The sequence below is a fragment of the Haliotis asinina genome, chromosome 13 (assembly GCF_037392515.1).
Source record: "Haliotis asinina isolate JCU_RB_2024 chromosome 13, JCU_Hal_asi_v2, whole genome shotgun sequence".
Taxonomy (NCBI): domain Eukaryota; kingdom Metazoa; phylum Mollusca; class Gastropoda; order Lepetellida; family Haliotidae; genus Haliotis; species Haliotis asinina.
This window is the reverse complement of record NC_090292.1, coordinates 18,659,519-18,682,223: the sequence shown is the minus strand read 5'-3', so window position 1 is coordinate 18,682,223 and position 22,705 is coordinate 18,659,519. Positions and strand designations below refer to the sequence as shown.

Here is a 22,705-nt window from a genome sequence, read left to right as displayed (position 1 = left end):
CTGAGAGTTTCTGGACTTTTGTGAGTCCAGAATTAAATTGTGACGTGTTTATAGCGTCTAGTGATTCTGTAACTATCGTACCTGTGTGTACTGAGGAGCTTGTGGCTGGTTGTACAGAGTTGGGTAAACGTGTTGCTGTTGCTGTTACAGTGTGTCCCCCGGGCGAGACTATGCTATCTGTGGAAGGTTTCTTCTTCATCTTACTTTGATTTTGAATGTGTCACGGAAGAGCGATTCATTACTTTGAAGTTAAAGGTTAAATATTGTTGGAGTAACTCAAAACACGTCCAGCTACCGCCATCTTGTTCACGTGGCTTAATCAAACTTTGGCATTCGGGCCATTTATCAAAACCATTGACCATTGATCAAGAGCAAGAAAGATGTCCATGCAGCGTCTGACTCAGCAGAAAGCGGTATTATATACCCATTTTGTAGATTTACCCACAGACAATGTTGACTGACTCTGGAGGTGGCAAAAACGGTATTAAATGCCTTTTTTGAATTTAACGTTTTGTTTTTTCTTGCAATTTATGGTAGCCATACATATGAGCGTAAATGCGGTCCTTTACTATTTTCAACACATTAAAACCTCCAGAGGTGACAGAAAGCGGTATTTTACATGTATACCCATTTTATAGAGCTCTCGGGTGGTAGTTTAGGATGGTGGACAAGAAACAGGGAAGACATGAGTCGGTGTTAGAGATGAAGACAGCAGCAGCCATGTTTTATTACTGTTTGGTCGAAGGATGGTCGAAATGGTAAATACAGTGGTAAACATGTGACAGAACGCACATCGGGACTGAGTGGCCAATGATCCCGATGTGGAGACCCGCTCTGTCACTCACACACATTCAGAAGTCCGATTCTTCATCGTCGACGTAGTCGTAGGTGGGGCGACGGCCTTGGCCGACACCCCGACTAGACGCACAATCCGTCCACTTCTGTCGATGATCTAGTCTCCATGGTTGGTCTTGCTGGTTGGTCTCGCTGGATGGTCCCCCTGGATGGTCTGTCGACTGACCATATCAGCCAGGTTTTTATACACAGGGCCATTACGCCACATTGTGCAAGGTCACTGACCCATGCACAAGTACATGCGTAAGATTAGGCGACTTAGGGAGGTGTTAATTGACATGTATTGATAGCGTTTGAGAATTAAGGGTCCTGCCCGGAGGGGGGTTTATGATAAGAGGGGATACACCGAATGTTTGCTGAATACATTACATAGACAAAGGGGGTAGAATTTCGGTGCACCCTGGACTTATGTTGAAATAAATAGATCGTTTGAATAAATGAAGTTTTAAGGAAACTTGTAGAAATGATTTAGTCTATGACAGATTTATCCGCAGACAATGTGTACTGACTCTGGAGGTGGCAGAAAACGGTATTAAATGCCTTTTTTGAATTTAACGTTTTGTTTTTTCTTGCAATTTATGGTAGCCATACATATGAGCGTAAATGCGGTCTTTTACTATTTTCAACACATTAAAACCTCCAGCTGTCACTGACGTAATGTTTTCAATTTCCAGTTATTGCAGTGTTTAGAGGCGATTGCACGTTGTTTGTGTCGTGTTTTCATGAAACGAATTTTCATTATAGCTAAAATGAATAAAATTATCCTTTAAAACGCCCGCATGTTGTCAGGATTGAACGGACCACTGTAAATTGATGATTTACTAATTGTTTGACGACGGGCCATTATCACGGGCCATCAAATTGTTAGGTGATGTCATAAGAAGCTGAGATCTTGCCACCTATAGCTCGTTTGAACTTGGATTCAATATTGACGATTCATCACATGTACCTGTGCCATTATGCACTTTCTTGCCGTTGCCAACCTTAATAATTGTGCCATAAATCATAGCATGCAGCAATGAAAACGTCGACTGGAACTCTCACGTTGTTGAGCATTGAAAAAAATGGCGGTTGGTGGTATGGGCAAAGGTTTAGGGCGAAAATCGTCGCTCTCAGTAGTGACGTCATGTACCCTGTTCGCAGTAGATGCTACAAAACTGCAGTTTTACTGCAGTTGGTAAAAATAGCGTTACCGTTGTTATCCCCACCCCTTTAGTTATTCATATATTATCGCCGTATTTAATTTTCACGATTTTCAATTAAACGTTTGGGACCTTGTCTTAAAGAAAGGAATGGGCTTTCTTGTTTGTGGAGCAGAACTCAAAAACCGCTCAATATTTTCTCTGCAAAACTTTGTAGACATATCTAACAGAACCTAAAGTGTTGCCCTTTGTTATTTACAGACTATTGTAATTTATTAGTTTTTCGATTTCAATGGAAACGATTCAGTCTTAGTCTCAAAATGAAGGGCTGGGCTTCGTTTTCGGAGCACAACTCGAAAACCATTCAATATCTTTCTGTAAGACTTGACAGATATATCACACAGATCTTGAAACACTGTCCGTAAAAAAATTACAGAATTTTTGCATTTTAAGTTTTCATGTTTTCTATGGAAATGATTTGAACCTAGTCCAAAGAAATCAAGTTAGACTTCAAGTAACTGTCAGTTGATTTGTTCTTTCAAATGTCATGGGAGCCGGAGGGATTTGTTATCGTCACTTTTAATATCATAAACTGTCATTTGTTTCATTTTCAAATCCATGAAGATCCGAGTCACGACTGATCTTCAGCATCAGCAACCCGTGGCATCTGTAAGTCCCGGGATCGGGTGGTCAGACTCGCTAATTTGGTTGAGACATGTCGCCAATAGCGTGGGTCTTTGTTCTTGATATTGATCACAGGATTTCGAAGCTGCACTGTTGCGCAAGCAAGGTAAAAATAACCAGTGAAAATAAACTTTGGCCATGATTACAATGGACAGCACGAGCCAACAATGCTTGGCGTGGCATGATAGATCAAAAGAAAATATAGTTGTCATTTCTTAATGCGGTTATGGGTAGTTATTGATATTCTATGACTGGATGAACAAAAAGACCCGATCTTGTCAAAAGTAAACAAATGTTTTAGCGATATCACGTTATGTTTAAAACCCATTTAAACCTCACGGACGACCCATTAGTAATACCGCTCTAAGATTTTGAAGGTCAAGAGACCGCTTTTTGCAGACTTCAGGGTTTGTGGGGTAGCCGAATGCTCAAAGTGTCAGTTCGTCATGCTGAAGACTCTGGTTCGAGTCCGCCCGTGAGTCCAAAGTGTGAAGCCTGTTTCTGGTGTCCCCAGCCTTGATATTGCGTCAATATTTCTAAAAGCGACCAAAATACAGAATTTAATTTAAATCATTTCCTTTAATATTCAGATTTGACCTTAGCTGACATTTAGCTCCGTCCCCACTGGGTAACATTACCTGAATAGACTTTATCCCTCAGTTATCTTTCCGTGGGTATTGTAGGAAGGTATAAGGTTTGCGCTGAACTAATATAATTTCAACATGTTTACTGCTTCTGGGACGTCCTAAAAAATAAAGACTTTTCTAGCATTTGGCCGAGAACTAAATAGTTGAATGCACACACAATAATGAGGAGACTTAATGATGAAAATGCCAATCCTTTCACAGCCAGCTACCAGCTGTCTGGCCTGGCTACGTTACATGAACGTTTGGTACTTATTTCAGTATGCACGGCATGGGTTTACATAACCATTTTGTACAACATCATCAACCGCTTTTAAACATCTATAAATGCACAGTGAAAGCGACCTTTTGGTTTACACAGATAATGTGTACGAACTGATAGGAGAGTAAATATACTATCTATTGTTGAATATTTTGGACGAAAACCTGCTTGTGCTTCAGTGATCAATCAAGTTGTTAACATCAAACCTTACTTGAAGTCTTCTTTCTATTACGCCAGTAAACACTCTCCCAGATACATTCAAAAGTGAAATGCCCCTGTAGTTATCAGTGTCCTAATGTGATCTTTGTAACTTATGGAAACTAGCGTACTTGCCGATCAATGAAGTTTACATAAAGAGGGTCCATTTATATCAGGCTTGCAAAATGTGAGAAGTTAAAGCACGTGTTTAATATTGTTAGAATGCTGCCAAAAGCAGCATTAAAATAAGGTCAGACAATAAACTTGATTTGAAAATTCTCTCCGATAGTATTCCAGCTTGGTCTCAGCATTTCATGAAAGGAACAATTTTAGCTCCGTCCCAATATGTATTTTAATGAGGTATAGGTTCGCTCTGAACTGACATAACGTTACAATCAGAATAGTAACTGTTCTCTAAATAGGCGGCAGGGTGGACTTGCGGTTAAGGTGTTCGCTCATCACGCTGAAGACTTGGGTTCGATTGCCCACATGGGTACAATGGGGTAAGTCCATTTGTGGTGTCCCCGTCTGGATATTCCTAAAATATTGCTGAACGTGTCGTTAAACTGAACTGACTGCTGACTTCCTTCAAAATGCTATAATGTCGACTGGATGCTTTAGTATGGTTCTTTAGGGCTGTGTTTGAAGTCAGTAAAATAATTGCAAGAGAATATCTTTCATCCATATAATTTAGCCATAGGATTAGAAAGAAAATATAGCACCACTGCACATCATGATCCACCGGTAACAAATATGTGACAACAAAAAAAACAAGAAGATGAAGGATTAAATTTTCACAAGGTGAAATTGGCCCTTAAACATTGTAAGAGCACATGTAGTTCTGATGACGCACATAGTAGTATTTCCACTAAGTCTTGTCTCCTTAGTCTTTAAAGAAAGCCTATCTTTGCTCCTATTTAGGAATCTGGTCAATTCTAGATCTTAAATGGACTTTGAGACACGTTTGCTGGTCTCATTCTCCTTTTGGACGGATCTTCATGGATCTTTGGAATCCAGGTCTAAACAGGATTAAATACGGACGATGCTACTCTAAATTTCAACTCACTCACACATACTCGCCCAGTCATTTCATAAAAAATAACTTAATGATGTTGAATAAAACACGAAAGTTTTGTAAATCCATCCATGATACACAAGAGCAAAACGTTCATGACAGCTGACTGTGACAGGATTGACTTAATCCAGTTCCGTTGCCTTTTAGCGTGTAAATGCTATTAATGGACTGAATCCACTCAAAAATATCTTCTGGTTAAATTTCGGTATTAACCAAAGAAATTGTAACGAAATTAAACCACAAGCTGTTCCCATTAAGTTGTCTTGTACGGTAGGCGTCCCCATATTAGAGCAAGTGTTTTTCAACACTCAAAAATATCTTCTGGTTAAACTTCGGTATTAACCAAAGAAATTGTAACGGTGTTGTTTTATGCCCATCATGCGAATGTATGAATACGAAATTAAACCACAAGCTGTTCCCATTTAGTTGTCTTGTACGATAGGCGTCCCCATATTAGAGCAAGTGTTTTTCAACGCTCAAAAATATCTTCTGGTTAAACTTCGGTATTAACCAAAGAAATTGTAACGGTGTTGTTTTATGCGCATCATGCGAATGTATGAATACGAAATTAAACCACAAGCTGTTCCCATTAAGTTGTCTTGTACGATAGGCGTCCCCATATTAGAGCAAGTGTTTTTCAACAACTACACGAATGTTGATCGAGCGTCAGCTGCAATAGTAAGAAGGGACATTAAGAAACACGGATCTACTGGGTGCGGCGTGGTGCGTTCCTCTTGTTGTGTGGGATCTGTACTGACGACAAAGAGTTTTGGTTATATTTTCGGATGACTTCAACCTCCCTGCAAACAAAAACTACGTTTTATTAGAAAAGATCCATTTTTAAATGTACAGGTAAATCTCTGTGACCTTCTCAAAACGCTCAGAATTATAATCTGTACTACTTGTGAAAGACAAATAACACAATAGAGGATGAAATATTAATACTATATTATTAACAAAAAATACAAACACACATTGTATTCTCCTTCTTATTCTAAATGTAAAGCAATGTTGTTCGCGTCCACTTGATCTATTATTCATAGATTGCCGCCATAAAACTTGTATCATTGTTGACTGCAGCATGAAACAACCAAACCAGACAAAATATCGATCAGCCCCTCCTTTTATGAAGTGCTAAGGTGACTGTAGGTCACTAAGGTAACCTTAGTGCAATGCTTCAGAATGGGAGTTAAGGTTAACCTTTGTAAAGGTTGCTTCGTGAAAGGAGGCCTTGGACCTCAATGACCTCAATCGCACTTTAACAGTGAGAGAAAAGCATAATATGGGAGTACAGTCCTTTTCTTCATGATGTCAAAAATGCCCATTCAGCCTCTTCGGTATCAGCAGGCGTTTGGTAATGATTGGTCTCTGGTTTGAGTTATATGTTTTCAGACGTTTCAGATCAAGTCATAGGTATAACTACTCTATTGAAACAGCTGATACAGCGGATGTGCGAACATGCAGAATGGGATTCATTGAACCTGTTCTTATTACGTCGACGTGACTGAATCTTCATTAGATTCTATTATGAATTGTAAATATCGTCTGGTTAAATTTCGGTATTTACCCAAGAAATAGTAACGGTAATGGCTTATGCACATCATGCAAATGTATGAATACGAAAGTTGGCAACAAGCTGTTCCCCATTACATTGTCTTGTACACTGGGTGCCCAGCCCATATTAGACCAAGCGTTTTTCAACAACTACATGAATCCTGATCATACGGAAGCTCAAAAAGTAATAGGGCCCATTCTAGTGCACTTGGAAGTCGGGATGGAAATTAGGATCTTCTTACAGTTGAAGTCTTTCAGTAGCTTCTCAAAGGGCACTTTCTTAAAGACTAAACATAAGGGTGTGGAACTAATTTATTCTGCTGCCGCGTAACTATGTTTCAGGTACTGAAATGATCTCCATGTCATTAATATGGAAAATGTTATTCATTTTTATCTAATGAAAACCCGTTTTGATCTTAATGCAATCGTTGTAGCTTTGTGCTTTTAAGTGTGGCTAGTATTCCGACCAAACTCTTCAGTATTCTTGCGTTTCACGTTTCATCGTACAAATATGGTTTTGAACTTCGTGCCCAGTGTGCTTGAAGCACTTACATCTTAAAGGATTAAGGGACAAGTGGATCTTTGAGGAGATGTAACGAAGTACCGTTGTAGTAACCGTCTTCAAATTGTAGGGAAGCTTCATACTTTAAAACGCCATGATGAAGCATACATACGATGGTCGCGTAATGAGCGATGGTCACAGTCATCATTGTCAATCAAACGTTTCAAGATGTCCAAATTTGTCCCTATGCGCACTGTCCACATAAAAAAAGTGAATGAATGAGTTTGGTTTTACACCGCTCTCAGCAATATTCCAGCAGACTATAAATAATTAAGTCTGGACCAGAACATCCACTGATCAACAGCACGAGCAGCGATATACACAGTTGGGATATGATACGGCCATATGATCTCTTTAATCGCCTCTTAGGACAAGCATAGGTTAATCAAGATCAGTTCCAACACAGATCTTCTCGGCTTCCGCATGAGAGAAGAGGGGTGTAATATTGTTGCAATAGTATTGACGGTTCCGAGGTGTGTTCTTATTTGCAGTTTCAGTGCATACAAGTCGCATGCATTAAACAAGTCATCTATATTCAGAGATGGTTTCCCGTGGAAATACTACTCTGAATAACAACACCATACATATGCAGGTTTATGGTGTGGATTACATGGAACTGCCTGCGTCTAAACAGTCTTTGGTCACCTTGTACCAAGCAATAATTCTTTAGTTAGTCCTATGTTTATTCATGCTTGTTTGAAATTAATGTTGGCTCAGATAGTGGCCTGTTGTTAAGCGCGAAGCACATACTAATACCAGTGGAGAAAGAGTGAGTGAGTTAAAATCTAATTTCACCTTGGCAATATTTTTAGCCATATTGTGAAAGCACGCAATAAAAAGAGGTTGTTAATAATATTAAATTAAATTTACATTTAGACGAATTTTAAAATATTAATATACTACGTTTAACATATTTGGTCAGGTTAAAGTCTTACTTAGAAAGTTTTAGGACTTACGTATGCTCTCAGGGGACATTAATATAACGATACTTTAGCCCCTTTTGAGGATACAGCCACTAATACGTAGTTTCTAATTCATACTGCTATTTATAAAATAACTTTTATTGTCGCAATACGACCTCCACAAATCTGGACCGTCAGCTCAAGCTGATGTAATCAATAGTTGGCTACATTTCATGTAATGTATTGGGTACTTGGGTATCCCATTTCTTTTGCGTTAGCTCACAGATATATGATCTATTGCTAACTTTGTAATCGGAGTATGAATTAAAAAGCAATTAAACTGCAATTAAAAGCACATGTATAACAGGTATTCTTATGTACTACGTGCTTGACAACGACACTAGAATCTATGTCGAAACGTCGCGGCGCCAATACAGAGTAAAGAAGTTGTACATCCATAAAAATTGTCCTCATTCTTCACGTTTTATAGAAGCCTGGAGGCAAACAAACGAGTGATTGTATAGCAAATATGTTTAGAGAGTATTTGAATATATTTAACAGCCGTTAACATGGCGCTTGCGTCTGCTGTAATAATAAGAACTGTACACATATCAGGTATTCTGGTAGAAACATTGGAGAATAAGTCGACCAGGGAAATGAATCTGTTCTGAGAATGACGTTGATACATTTTATTTTTGATCATTTTACAGGCGATTGGAAGTTTGTCAATCTTGCTTTGTAAAACTGCTGACCTTTAGGCTACTATTCCACCATGACGAAGCAAGCAAAACAGAACGATGATGAAGCAAGTAAGTCAATGCTGTAACCAACCGCTCAACAATATCAGCGTTAAACACTGAACATCCACGAGATATAGCCCTGTCCGTCATCAGTTGAAAAGGACGTCGAAGGACGTCAAAATTCAGCGAATCCTGTCATCAGTTAACACTGGCTTTACTATTCGATATTTATCTTGCAGTATCATCTAAAGTGTGTTAAGAAATAAATTATACAGCTGAAACATTTCCAGAAACAAGAGAGACATGGGGCCATCGGGTGGATGGCATCGTCACCTTATTGGGCTACAGTGTTGGTGAGGGAACACTTCTCAAGTTTCCTTACCTGTGCGCCAGAAACGGTGGAGGTACGTGCACAGATTATGTACTGAAAAGGGTTGCACATGATAAGTGTGACAGGTTGATTCCCAACTTAGGTTAACCCAAAATCGAAGGAAGGAAACACTGACGATTACAGCTTTGAAAATTTCACAAATTGATGTAAGCCACTTATTATTTTTCAGTGGCCCTACAAGTTGGAGTATCAGTTACTTATTAAACCAGCAATAAGTGTAATATAGAGAGTAATGGGGGTAATATTCATGAACAGTGATCAAACTTGCAAACCAAACTTAGACTGAGAATGTAATGTGAAGATTGATCTCCCCACAACTGTTGGTCTTGCTGTAATATACACTGGAAGCTGTCTAAACCGGCCCTCACTGGGACTGCAGAAATATTCCGGTTTAGATGATGTCCCGGATTATAGAGCTGGTGACAAATGTATAAGCCACGAATGGCACTGATGTATTTATGATGGTATTGACAACTTGCTGGATTTATAGAGATGCCGGTTTTGACAGCTTCCACTCAATACTGAACAGCAAACCAAACGCAAGTTTACAATAGTGAAATCTCTTTAAAAAATAGCGCTCATGTTTATATCATCTATTTAAAAACTCACTAAAGGTAGAGGTGCTGTTTTTTCAGTATAGGATACCGGTGTTATGAGAGTTGTGAGATAACAAATTTAAATTCTAAAATTAACAATTTTACAAATGAATAAAAACACGCTGTCGTGTTGAGATTGACACTACAAAATATAAATACCCATCATAAAATTAAAGCAGATATCGTGTCAATAAAGACAGTGAGGGTAATATTCATCTCACTGTAACAAACGTCGAGCTTACAAAACAGGCGGAGTATTCAAGGCGGAGAGTGATCTCCACACAACTGCTGGTCCTCTTGCAATGGGAGATGACCTTGGTCAGGCTCACCCACCTTTATATTTCTAAAAGCTTTCTCTAAGTACACACTTGTATATTCAGGAATACGTAGAGACATTGAATCTCTTACCACAAACGGCAGATAGCATACAAGTGCCCTCCTCCCAAGAAGCATAACATTTGCTTAGGCTTCATTGAATATTGCTTTCCCATGTATATTAATCGCCTGTCACACGAGAACATCCAAACATGCAAATATAGTTCTGTTTACATATTTTCATATAGTTATCAGTTAACACAATTATTTACTTCACAATATTCATTTTGAAAACACACTTCACGGCAGATTACTTTTTAAAATAGAAATATCCGAAATGTGTTAGCTCACAGCAGCAAAACCCATTTATCTCAGAATTGTTCTTTGTACTGTTTTCAGGAGCATTCCTGATCCCCTACCTTGTGTTTGTTGGTCTCTGTGCTGTACCTCTGTACTTCCTGGAAGTAGTCATTGGCCAGTACTACCAGAGGGGTCCTGTCGAGGTGTGGAAGTTCTGTCCTGCCATGAAAGGTACAGTATACCTTACCATCTCTGTCTTTGTACTGTTTTCAGGAGCAGTCCTGATCCCCTACCTTGTGTTTGTTGGCCTCTGTGCTGTACCTCTGTGCTTCCTGGATGTGGTCATTGGCCATTACTACCAGAAGGGCCCTGTCGAGGTGTGGAAATTTTGTCCAGTCATCAAAGGTACAATATACCTTTTTGTCACGGGTTTATAAAAAAATTCAAAACTTGGGACCCCTTTGTGACAAACGGTTGAACAAATTGAAATGCTCAATCATATTCTATGCAACAATAAATCATTTTTGAGAAAAGTAACTACCTGCTTATTATTGATCATGTTTTGCTAATGCACGTTACATCTGCAAGCATGTTGTCTAAGAGATATTTCTTTTGTTAATGATTGATCATTAAAAATTTAATAGGATTTCATGCAACTACCTCATTTCATGCAAGCACCATTAATTCTTTTAACATAATTGTTCAAAGAATGAGGGGAGCTGTAGGAGATTCAACAATTGCTTCACGATTTTATCAATGCAGTATATAATGCGCCACATTATCTAGCTGATTACACACTGTTTAATGCACAGATATATTTATTACTAATTTTGAGAATAAGCGCCAATGCCCAAGACAAAGTCTTGTTAACAGAACCTCTTCTCTCTGACTGTTTCAACAGAGATGGGACGCTTCACCAACAGTTGCTGCCAACGTCAGCCGTGCCTATTTTCATTTTTTCCTTTGCTTTTTGTCCCAGCATATGTGCTGAAATTAAACATCACTAAGCTAAACTAAACTAATGACCGAGACATTTTGAAATGGTAAGAATTACCTGAATTTAGCCAGGGTATAATGGGACTTGAAAAAAAACACTCTATATTTAATCCCTATTACCCAAATACCATTAAATGAGAAAAGAAAAATCCTTATTGTACGTTTGCCTACTGTGAGCAGGTCTGGGTTTGGGCACGGCGTTGGTATCGTGGGTATACGCCATGTACACCTCCATGTACTTCTCCTGGTACCTCTACTACTTCTTCAACTCCTTCTTCAACCCCTTGCCATGGTCCACGTGTGACAACTCCTGGAACACGCCCAGCTGTGTGGAGTCGACCCTTTATGGACATACTGGGAGGACCACCACAGTGAATGACACTGTTGTTCTACAAGGCGTCATGAATGCTACACATTGGGATCATCTGAATGTGTCCTCTGGGGATGCTGCTAGTGCTTCAGAAGAATTCTGGAGGCAAGTGATATAGTTCTGACTTTCCCACTCTCTGAAATATGTGTAAGTACAAATTAAGATGTTGTTTTTGAGGAAACACACGTACTGTATTTCAACAATTGAACTGATCGGTGCTACATGTCATTTGAAATGCGTAGATATACTGAATGCTTAAAAATTAACATTCCCATCACGTTATGTTCATATCAGCCGTGCTGGTGGTCAAGCAAAAGCAGAAGTGTTGTACACAAGTACGGTGAAGCAGTCATAAAATCAGAGGCCATGTTGGTTTTTGTCCAGTTTTATTGACTGTCCAATCAAATTCGAGTATTAGAATAGTCCAATGATGATGTCACAGGTTAATGGTCGTAGGGAGTACCCACATTTAACTGAAGTTCTCGGGGATATTATTTATAGGGGTATTATTTTGAACGAAGAGGACTCTGATTTTAGCAATCATCGTTCTTACTAAAACTTTGTTTCAGATACAAAACACTGGACATCTCGAGAGGCCTGGATGACACTGGCTCAATTCGGTGGCCGTTGTTTGGGTGTCTGACCTTCACCTACGTCACCATGTACATCATGCTATTTAAAGGCATCCGCGTCACGGGCAAGGTATTAACGCAATCAGGCAAATATCGATGGATATCAGCAGACTCAAATGTCTGAAATATTTCTTCGAATTGCAAGAAACATGTCGCAAATGTCCGCAGTCTGAGTCAGGGTAAGGTAAAACATCAGTGAATATCAGATTCGAGTATCTGACGAGGGGGTATACATTGGGCGTTATAGGCAAAATAAGATGAGACAATTATTGGTTCTTCATAACAGGTAATGGGCCATAATCCCAGATATTCGCCAAAAGGATATGTAATGTCCTACTGGCAGAAACAACAACAGATGAAATGTACCCACGTTCAGAATACAAAAGGACATGTAATGTCTTACTGGCAGAAACAAGAACACATAAAACGTATGCACGTAAAGACATATCTTTTTAACCCAAAAGGCTTCATTAGGGATTTCTGGAAAGCTGTTATAGGTTTCATTGAGATTTCCGGAAAGCTGCCATAAGCTTCATGAGAGATTCCCGGAAAGCTGCTATATGTTTCAATGCGGATGTCTGAAAAGCTGCCATAAGTTTCATTGGGGATTTCTGGAAAGTTTGGGCAGAAAGAAATGAAGTTTCAAGTGAGAGTTTCTCATGGGCATACAAACTCCACGGACCTGAACTGATTTAACTAACGAACATAATGACACCATTTCCAGATAGTGTACGTGACCTTCATGTGCCCGGTGCTGGTGTGTGCGGTCTTCTTGATAAGGGGATCCTTGTTGCCAGGGGCAACAGATGGACTGTTTTATCTCATAAGACCAGACTTTGAGAAGCTGAAAAGCCCAAATGTGAGTCTCAGTGAAAAAAAAAGATGGAAAGAGACAATTGTCGTCTCTGGCGACGTCGGGGTTTTTAGTAGGTAGCGGAACGCTCATGGTTTATCCTGAAACACTGAACGTGTTTTTGTGGGCAAAAGTTTTATTCGTGAGTACATGTTATTTTCTCATCTTCAACTTGGATAGGTTCGCACTTCACGCCCAAAACACGGATTCAATTCCACACTTTGGATCAGTGTGTGAAGCCTGTCGTGATATTACAATGTTGTTAAATGCGGCGTAAAACTAAATTCACTCAACCAGTGTACCTCACTTTGGAGGTATGCTGAGCTTTAGGATCGACGAGCTTGCTTAGCAACCGTTTCCAAGTTGAGGCACATGCTTGGCATCTTCTTGAATTCATTAAAGGCGAGATCTTTGGCTTTTCCAAAAACACTTTCCTGAAGTCGTAAATATAACGTTATGAAAATAATGTATTCTCTTATAACATGGCATGGCATAGGATGGCATGGCATAGGATGGTGTGGTGTGGTGTGGTGTGGTGTGGTGTGGTGTGGCCTGGTATAGTATACGCTTCAGGACATAAAATGTCCTATACATGATCATTGATGGAAAGTTTGTCAGCATCACAATATTTTGAGTCAGCCCTCTAGCCCACTCAGCCACCTCTACAATCTGTACTTTACTGACAAAGTGTAATCCCAAATATTATTAAGCGTAAAACAACTGTTACTTTGATGTGCCGTAGATATGGATCGAAGCATGTGGCTACGCCCTTCATTCCATGGGGACCAGCACTGGGATCGCCAACACCATTTCCAGTCACAATCAGCGGAACAGTAACTGCTACAGGTATAGGGAACCGGTTTAACATTTAACATTGTTGTTTTGTCTCGGGTTTTACACATGGAAAAATAATTATTCTCTTGACTGCGTCGATTTCTTTGAAACGTTCTCGAAAACGTTCGAGGCATTACTGATTTTCTCCCGAACAACACAAGGTATTTTGCATTAAGTGTATCACTCAGCTTCATTGTTTGATGAATTGCTACAAATATACATTCACAAATATCAGAGGAAACGCCTATATACTCATTTGAAACAAAGGCAACATCAGGTACAGAGGCACAATAGCAAGGTTATCTGTTGTTACTCTCTTGAAAAGCTCACACCAGCGACTTTCTTGAACAATGAACAAGGCTACATATATAATGATGGATAAGGTCACAAACATAAATTATCAAAGGAAGCGCTCTCAAACTATCAAAGTTTCATTGAAAGTAACATGATATCTGACAAAGAAAACAAAACAATAATGTTCACGTTCCTGTAACTCCAAAACGGTCAGTACTCTGGTTTACCGCTCCACTCTTAAAGTATAACACTTTCGTAGTCCTTCATTGAATATTATTTTCCCAATTCCCAGAGTTGCGATGGTTCTGTGTATCGTGGACCCTCTGATCACCATCTTCTGTGGACTGTCCATGTTTACAGTGTTGGGACACATGGCGTACGTGACAGGGTCCAACATGGACGACTTTCAGTCCTCAGGTATATGTACGGGGTAATTGTTACACTAAGATGTAGCCTGAAATCTCAATGGACTAACAGTAATAATAAACATAGCCACTATCAGGACGTGTCTGTTAAATCTTATTTCTCACTTTGACATTTAAATAATTTAAGTCCTTATGTTTTCTACAGGGACTACTAATGCTAGGTCTTATAATCGGAGTTTTATATCCGCAGTTTGAATTAAATATGCAAAACTAGCTAGGACCAAACAATTTGTTATGAGGGACTGTTCATACTTTATGGCGAGGGAGTTGGATGATGATGATTTTAAGGGGGTCACCCATTTTGGTGAGTAACATTATAATAATAAACAAGTGGACATGTTCTAGGGTGTGAGGTGGAGTCGGCTATTATGTATATGTTAATATTTCATAAATATGCTTAAATATGATAATGTGTGACGTATATCATAAGCTGATGCGTGTTTTGCATTTTTATGGACGAATTTTGATCCATAATGGACACGTCTACAGATTCAATACATCATCTAACATTAAACATGTTTGACAGTTTGTAACAAAGGAAGCAGGCAATGTTCTCACCCAAACGAAGTTACGTTGACGACCAGCTTATGAATATAGATATCTATTCATCTATCACGTATAGTTTCGGTGTATGGCGCATATATGTGTGCTGATGATCCCATTCATTTTCAATTCCAGGTCTTAATCTGGCGTTCTCAGTGTTACCGGAAGCCGTGACTTATCTCCCCTTGTCCCAGTTATGGTCCGTGCTGGTTTTCCTCATGATGATGACGTTGGGTCTCGACACAACGGTATATAAAGTTCTTCGAAGCAAATCATACACAAGACGACGGGGTTGACTAACCACCTCTGCCTCTGACTAAATGTGCCGGGTTTCAGGCTCATTGAGTTGAAGACCCGAGTGAAGTCCATGTCTGGTTCCCCCACCGTAATATTGATTGTATGGCATCAGGGGGTTACAAAACATACATTCTAACGCATTTGTGCGTACAAAACAAATACAATAAAACGAAGCACCCATCAAAACTCAACCTTTTGTTTTAGGTTCCGAGTTTGGAGATCACTCAGGAGACACTAGCTGATCAGTTCCCGTCACTGGCCAAGCGTCGGTGGCTTCTTCTTCTGATTGTGTTTCTTCCCTGTTTCCTCCTGGCTCTTCCTTACACTACACAGGTAGCTTGAAATAGCGTCCACTGATAGATAAGGAACCTTGCTTGTTCAAGAACGAGAGCTACGTTGTCATTTCAAGCGTGTGAGTGAGTGAATTAATATTTAACGTCACATCGGCAATATTGCAGCCATATCGTGACGAGAACATACGTGACATCAAGCGTGTGGTTGTTCTTAAACTGAATATTTCACTAACCCCGTTTCACAAAGCGGCCGTAGCGCTACGGTTGCCGTAAATCTACGTTAAAGTATGGGATTGATTTAGCGCTACGATCTCCTTATGAAATGGGGCCTTAGGCTTAGATTTTCGAAGCTTTCTCAGCGTTAAGATATTCGTAAGTGCCATACATTAACATTAACTTACGACGATCTTACTATTCATAAAGGTTGGGTGAGGTTAAGGGGGTTCGAAAGTCGCGATAAAATACACATAAGAATCTGTTCAGCATTACCTTAATCAAAGTACATTTTTATATACACAATATGCTGGGATACGCATGTAAATTACATGTTTTTAATTGAGATAAGCGTTCTGTGTTTGAAAGATATATTGATGTAAGACCGAATTCCTAGCTCCTAAATTTCATTTGAAACCAAACTCACAGAGTCAGAGCTTCCGGCTCGCTTACTTGGTTAGCACATCGTCATCAACTGAGTTGACGAATGTCACGCTATTCTTCGTTGAACTGTCTGGTCCAAGACTATATAAAAGATGGTCGTCATATAGCAGGAATATTGCTGAGTGTGACATTAAACAAATAGACGATTAAATTCCCTGACTACTTTTATCGCACATATTTCCTTTAGTTACACAACACGTGTCTCAAATGTTCTACCTCCAGGCTGGCATCTACGTCCTGACCCTAGTAGACTGGTACGCGTCTGTACCACCTGTGATGCTTTTTGGGGTGGTGGAGTGTCTGGTCCTGGCCTGGGTGTTTGGTAAATACTTTCTTCTTAACATACTTATTCCCTGTGTAGATCGATGTTCATGCTGATGATCACCGGATTGTCTATACTAGACGCAATTAATCACAGATGTAACTGAAATAGAAAGCGTTAAGCAGCCAACCAATCAAGTTATTCCCTGTAAGAATAGGGGCCTCGTCCTAATGGTCATACAACGAGACTTGGGTGGTCGGTTTCGGTGACATGGGGCACAGAATGGCATCAGATTCTATGCTCAATCTATCAGTCGATGGACATCTGCACCAAACTCATACATTTATTGGTATTTGAACTAACATTTTTCAATATTTTATTAAATACATGGCGATCGTTAGCATTGACGATCGATGCTCATGATGTCAATCATTGGACTGATTGTTCCAGACTCGATTATTGCACAGAGCTCGGTCATCTAGCTGGAGTATTGCTGAGTGCTGTTGACTTTCACTAAAGTTACCTATCATTGCATCTGGACGGAATAGACTATTGGATGGAAAGTCGAATCTGATCCATGCCACGAATGATTAATATTATGAACAATAAGAATTATGGATTTGATACCAACACGTGCACGTTATTTTGTTGACGAAAAACAGAACAGCCAGAAAACGAGTGATTCCAGTCAGTGCATATGTGTATGACGAGACTATCACGTTACAGGTGTTTGGAGGCTTGATAAGTGCACGGTAGAGATGTACGGGCAGACCGTTCCAAGATGGTTAACCTTCCTCATGAAGTACATCACTCCTGGACTTCTCATGGTAGGACTTAATTATTCTTAATGTGAGTGAATGAGTGAGTCAGTCGAGATCAAATTGATTTTAGGTATGCTTCATATATGAACCCTTAAAACAGACGTCATAGGCCTATTCAGAAATCCAAACGCGTTAAAAGTAAAATCGTGGGGGCTTATGGGTATTACTTCGCCATGTGTTTCTAATTATAGCGTGGTTAGAAGCGCTCGATGTGACGGCTTTATTGCCGAACCATTATTAAAAATACATGTGAATAATCTGATTTTGACAAAACCCACCTTAAGAGCGAACCTTTCATCACAGAATCCAAGACAGAACATCCCAACAGCCTGATCTAATTACAACCGTGAAGACCTGTACTAGAACTGGCCTTCACTATATCATGCCTCGGTAATCAACTAACAGGATCGGGTCGTCCGACTCGCTGACTTGTTGACAGTTGACACATACAATTGCATTCCACTAGCGCAGAAGCATGCTCTTGTTGCTGGTCACTTGATTGTCTTGTCCAGACTCGATTATTTCCAGAGCGCTTTATATTACAATAAATAAATAAATAAATAAATAAATAAATAAATAAATAAATAAATAAATAAATGAATGAATGAATGAATGAATGAATGAATGAATGAATGAATGAATGAATGAATGAATGAATGAATGAATAAATAAATAAATAAATAAATAAATAAATAAATAAATAAATAAATAAATAAATAAATAAATAAATAAATAAATAAATAAATATCAATCAATCAATCAATCAATCAATCTGGCCCAGATCTGCAGCCAAGGGTACCTAGTGGTTAATTGTTTTGTCGTCAGGCGACTTAAACCCATACTCACTCGTCCGTATGCTCCGAACAGGGAATCTACTTATAACACTTTTATGCTGCCTCACTCACTCACTTCTTCATGGTGACAAATCAGAGATCTGTCAGCATCACAAATATCAGTTAGCCATTTCATAGCTCTATATGTATCCTTGCCGACTGAATAGTAGGGTGAATTTCGGCTCAGGCTACAGTTGCACTTATGTATTCTGTTCAATACCTCCAGATTATATTCGGGTACGCCTTCTACCAATACCGACCTCCGAAGTACGGCACTTACTTCTATCCTGAGTGGGCAACTGTGATTGGCTGGCTTATATCTGCCTTTATGATTGTTCCCACGCCGTGTTGGATGGTTTACTGTGTATGGAGGTCCAGCGGGGACACGTTCAAACAGGTAACTGTAACTGCAATCTTTGAGAGTGGCCGATCTAGTCAGCGAGTGAGTTTTTGTTTGATATGTGTGCGAGTATGCATGTGCGCATATATGTTTGGGTAGGATTGAAGGAATATGCATGTGCGCGTGCACATATATGTTTGGGTAGGATTGAAGGAATATGCATGTGCGCGTGCGCATATATGTTTGGGTAGGATTGAAGGAATATGCATGTGCGCGTGCCCATATATGTTTGGGTAGGATTGAAGGAATATGCATGTGCGCTTGCGCATATATGTTTGGGTAGGATTGAAGGAATATGCATGTGCGCGTGCCCATATATGTTTGGGTAGGATTGAAGGAATATGCGTGTCTTGAGTGCATGGAGCGTGAGTAAACAATAATTTTGTAATGGGATTGCAGATGTGTCCCCCACTTAAGACAATCTGCTGATATGGACACACACCTTTGCTCTCCAAGCCAAAGTCCAAAGAAAGGTTGTCGTAGCATGAGTCCATGAGTTGTTATTGTCTGGCTTCTATATCCCCGTGTTGTTATTGCCTGGCTCCCTAATCTCCTATTGTACTGTACAAACATCTCCTGTAACATGCATACATGCTTCTCTATGCCCATGTTGTTATTGTCTGGCTCCCTAATCTCCTGTTGTAGTGTACAAACATCTCCTGTAACATGCATACATGCTTCTCTATGCCCATGTTGTTATTGTCTGGCTCCCTAATCTCCTGTTGTAGTGTACAAACATCTCCTGTAACATGCATACATGCTTCTCTATGTCCATGTTGTTATTGTCTGGCTCCCTAATCTCCTGTTGTAGTGTACAAACATCTCCTGTAACATGCATACATGCTTCTCTATCCCAATATGGTTCATCACTTGCTTGATAACGGTGTAAGAACATACATCGAAACGATCTTCTGTATATATTATTATCCATCCTTGCTGTTCCTACCTATAAATGCCTCTCAAAGAAGTCGTCACAGCAGACGTTCAGTAATCCGTTTGTGTAGAATATAGAATATACTATGCATTGTATTATTTAATCTGCTTTTTCCAGAAACTGGTGAACGCATTTATCCCGAAAGATTTATCATCGGATGTATCACTAGAGCATAGGTGTGAAGAGCAAGAAGCCCTCAACGTTGTCATGTAATTGCCTGCTCCCAGTCACCCATCTTCCATTATCCAGCGGGATGCATTTCCATTATACTGCGATCAGTACACTGAATATATTTCTGGACATTGTTTCGTTCACAAAGTGTTTACGAGGGGTGTCCCAAAAGTTTTCGACCTCCCTAATATGCCATCTGTATACCGGAAGATGTGTGTTATGGGTGCTGATGAGGCCATGTGCTTCCACTGGATAACTCGACTGCATTTGTCAAAGTGATGACCCTGGGTTTCATCCGGAGTAACACTATGACCCATTAAAACATGAGTATCTATCCGAAAGTCCTCGAGAAGCTGACATCAAACCATGACTCTCCAGCGTTCTTCAGATAACGTTCTCGCTCGTCATCCATGCTGAACCTGACTCGGCACACCACTGTTTCTCCACACCCTACGGAGCATTATTTCGTATTGTTTATGTCTTGTCATCATAAATTTCTTTGGGCACAAATTCTTTATAGTAACCCTGCTTTCTGTTCCCGCCACTTTGAGAGCAAGCGATAATGTCATGTTGTTTGGCAGCTATATATAGAAAATATATAGAGTTCGAGGGATTCCTGATTTGCACTGAAGCACAAGATGCTAAGATGAGATGTTCGAAATGGCGAGTTTTGTTGCGTTTGTGCGATCCGTTCATGTTGAGGCCGGAATCATTTGGGTCATACCTGGTTATCATATCTCTTATTAGCCTTTCACTCATAGTTGCAATGTCGGTGAACAGCTATTTTAATCAGACAATTAGAAGCTAGTTGGCGAATGGGTTTAGAATGTTTATAGTAACATCTCATCAAATACACTTTTGGGGATCAATTTCCGTTGAAGGGTCACCTTGGTTTATCGTGGTGTCAAACATGAGAAATATGACAGCGGTTTATTCCCCAGTTCCATCAATACATCTTTACTATGCAACAATGACTGTACAACAACTTGCTTCAATGTTACACTCATAAAGCCGAGGACATGTCAACGATGTCATGACGCTGATTTCCCCACAAAATATGAAAAATACAATCTTCACATTCAAGAATATGTCAATGTTTTCACAATGATAATACTATGGGTCTTTGTGGTTGGGGCATTTGTTGCCCATGAACATCACAGAGTTTGTTGAAGCTCAGTCACTCTATCAACCACTGTTTTGTAGAAAATCACTCTTTCTATCAATCACTGGTTTGTAAGAGCTTAGTCACACTATCAGCCACTGGTCTGTCGAAGCTTACTCATTCTATCATAGACTGGCTGGGACTGGTTGTTGTGGGTGAATATAATGCTTCTAGTAATTCTCTAACTATCGTACCTGTGTGTACTGAGAAGCTTGTGGCTGGTTGTACAGAGTTGGGTAAACGTGTTGCTGTTGATGTCAGTCTGTCCCGGATGATATCCGGATGTAGCCGGATGATATCCCAGAATTCGTGACTGATTCGTGACCTCTGCTGTACTGCCTGTATACGCAATTCAGAGTTTAATTATAGATCAACTAAGGTGAAGTCATTCTACTTCATTACAAATGTATTATGAAAGCAAATGAAACACTTTGAAGGTTAATCAGCTGCCAATGTACATCATTATATTTTTTCTCATAACCCTAATTAGTTTACAGACATATCTGTATGATTTTGGAAACTAATAAAAGAACACACTGTCTGTAACATTTAAACATTGTATAGACTGCCAATGTGGATCCTATATAAAGGGGCACTGATGCAGAGCGACTAATGTTTCTCGCCAACGGTCTAATTATGAAACCAAGCTGCAAATTGGTCAGCACCCGCTTCCTCCACCGTGACGGACACGGGAACTGGGCTCCTGTCCACATGAGCAGAATTTCTTCACCATAAACAGTGGGAAGGCTGGATGACCATCACATGCCGTTATTTGAAAATCATATCCATGGTATCCTTTGTCTGTTCGTAATAAAATATCCCAACGGTGTAGTTTTTCTCTGATACCTGGATGGTAGGTATAGTGACTGATCCAATTTGATCCCATTTCTGTGTTTTTGACCTCGATATTTAATCATAAAAATATGATGTCTACAGGCACGTAGCTAGCAAGCCATTTGTTTCATAGAAGTCCGATAGATTCCAAAACTTTATGTGTGCAATATGATTCACGTTAGCAATCAATACACAATGTTTAGATATTACAGTCACGTTATAAATTCACAATAAGCATAAGCAGACCGTGTGGGTTTTTTTACTAACTTTCGAAACACATACAAATGAATCAAGAAACTAATTATGGTTTTAAGACGAACTATTAATACGTCCACTGACGTCTTTATTTTTCAGTTCTAACCATTTTTCTCACCACTGGCAGATGACTAACTTCAAAGTCTTTCATCTTTGGTGATCAGTCTATTCTTAAACTATCAATTGCGCATATGGATAGCGCAGCAGAGGTCGCGAACCAGTCACGAAAATCTGGATATCATCCAGGTACTCAAAGAAACAACCAGTCCACGGAAATTGCTCCGCATCAGTGCCCCTTTAACACATGCCATATACGCAATCTAGTGTGTGTCATATAGATCCTGCTGAATGCTACAACAAATAAATTAATACAAAATGCAAATAATGAATTAAAACAGACTAATGTTATAGCAACAATGTCAGACAACTACCTTTTTCAGGAATGTATTCATCAATTTCCACCTAAAAGAACGATATTCCATTCATCTGCATCTGGTAAATAATTCTGCTCTGTGTCGTGTGTTTTACAACAGTCTAATGTGCGAAAAAGTGACACATCTTTCAGGTCTTTCACATTGGTGAAAACCTGATAAACCTCTCATTGGTTACCCAAGATCAC

The 22,705-nt window shown here is 39.6% G+C and overlaps 1 protein-coding gene across 4 annotated transcripts in view; it reads left to right on the top strand.

Moving 5' to 3' along the window:
- The window catches only part of LOC137259851 (sodium- and chloride-dependent glycine transporter 2-like), a 44,715-nt gene extending 22,240 nt beyond the window's left edge, over window positions 1-22,475 (top strand). For 2 of the 4 annotated variants that reach the window (XM_067797480.1, XM_067797479.1), the window contains exons 2-14: window positions 8,589-8,687; window positions 8,909-9,022; window positions 10,320-10,451; window positions 11,397-11,691; window positions 12,156-12,288; window positions 13,814-13,917; window positions 14,492-14,616; window positions 15,303-15,415; window positions 15,669-15,797; window positions 16,637-16,736; window positions 17,403-17,503; window positions 18,557-18,727; window positions 19,782-22,468. In XM_067797480.1, the coding sequence (XP_067653581.1) occupies window positions 8,651-8,687; window positions 8,909-9,022; window positions 10,320-10,451; window positions 11,397-11,691; window positions 12,156-12,288; window positions 13,814-13,917; window positions 14,492-14,616; window positions 15,303-15,415; window positions 15,669-15,797; window positions 16,637-16,736; window positions 17,403-17,503; window positions 18,557-18,727; window positions 19,782-19,877 (1,650 nt within the window). In that variant the 5' untranslated portion in view covers window positions 8,589-8,650 and the 3' untranslated portion in view covers window positions 19,878-22,468. Of the gene's footprint in view, window positions 1-8,588; window positions 8,688-8,908; window positions 9,023-10,319; window positions 10,452-11,396; window positions 11,692-12,155; window positions 12,289-12,942; window positions 13,078-13,813; window positions 13,918-14,491; window positions 14,617-15,302; window positions 15,416-15,668; window positions 15,798-16,636; window positions 16,737-17,402; window positions 17,504-18,556; window positions 18,728-19,781 lie in introns of all 4 variants that reach the window. The other 2 variants (XM_067797477.1, XM_067797478.1) reach the window with 2 other exon arrangements.
- Window positions 22,476-22,705: the final 230 nt, after the last annotated feature.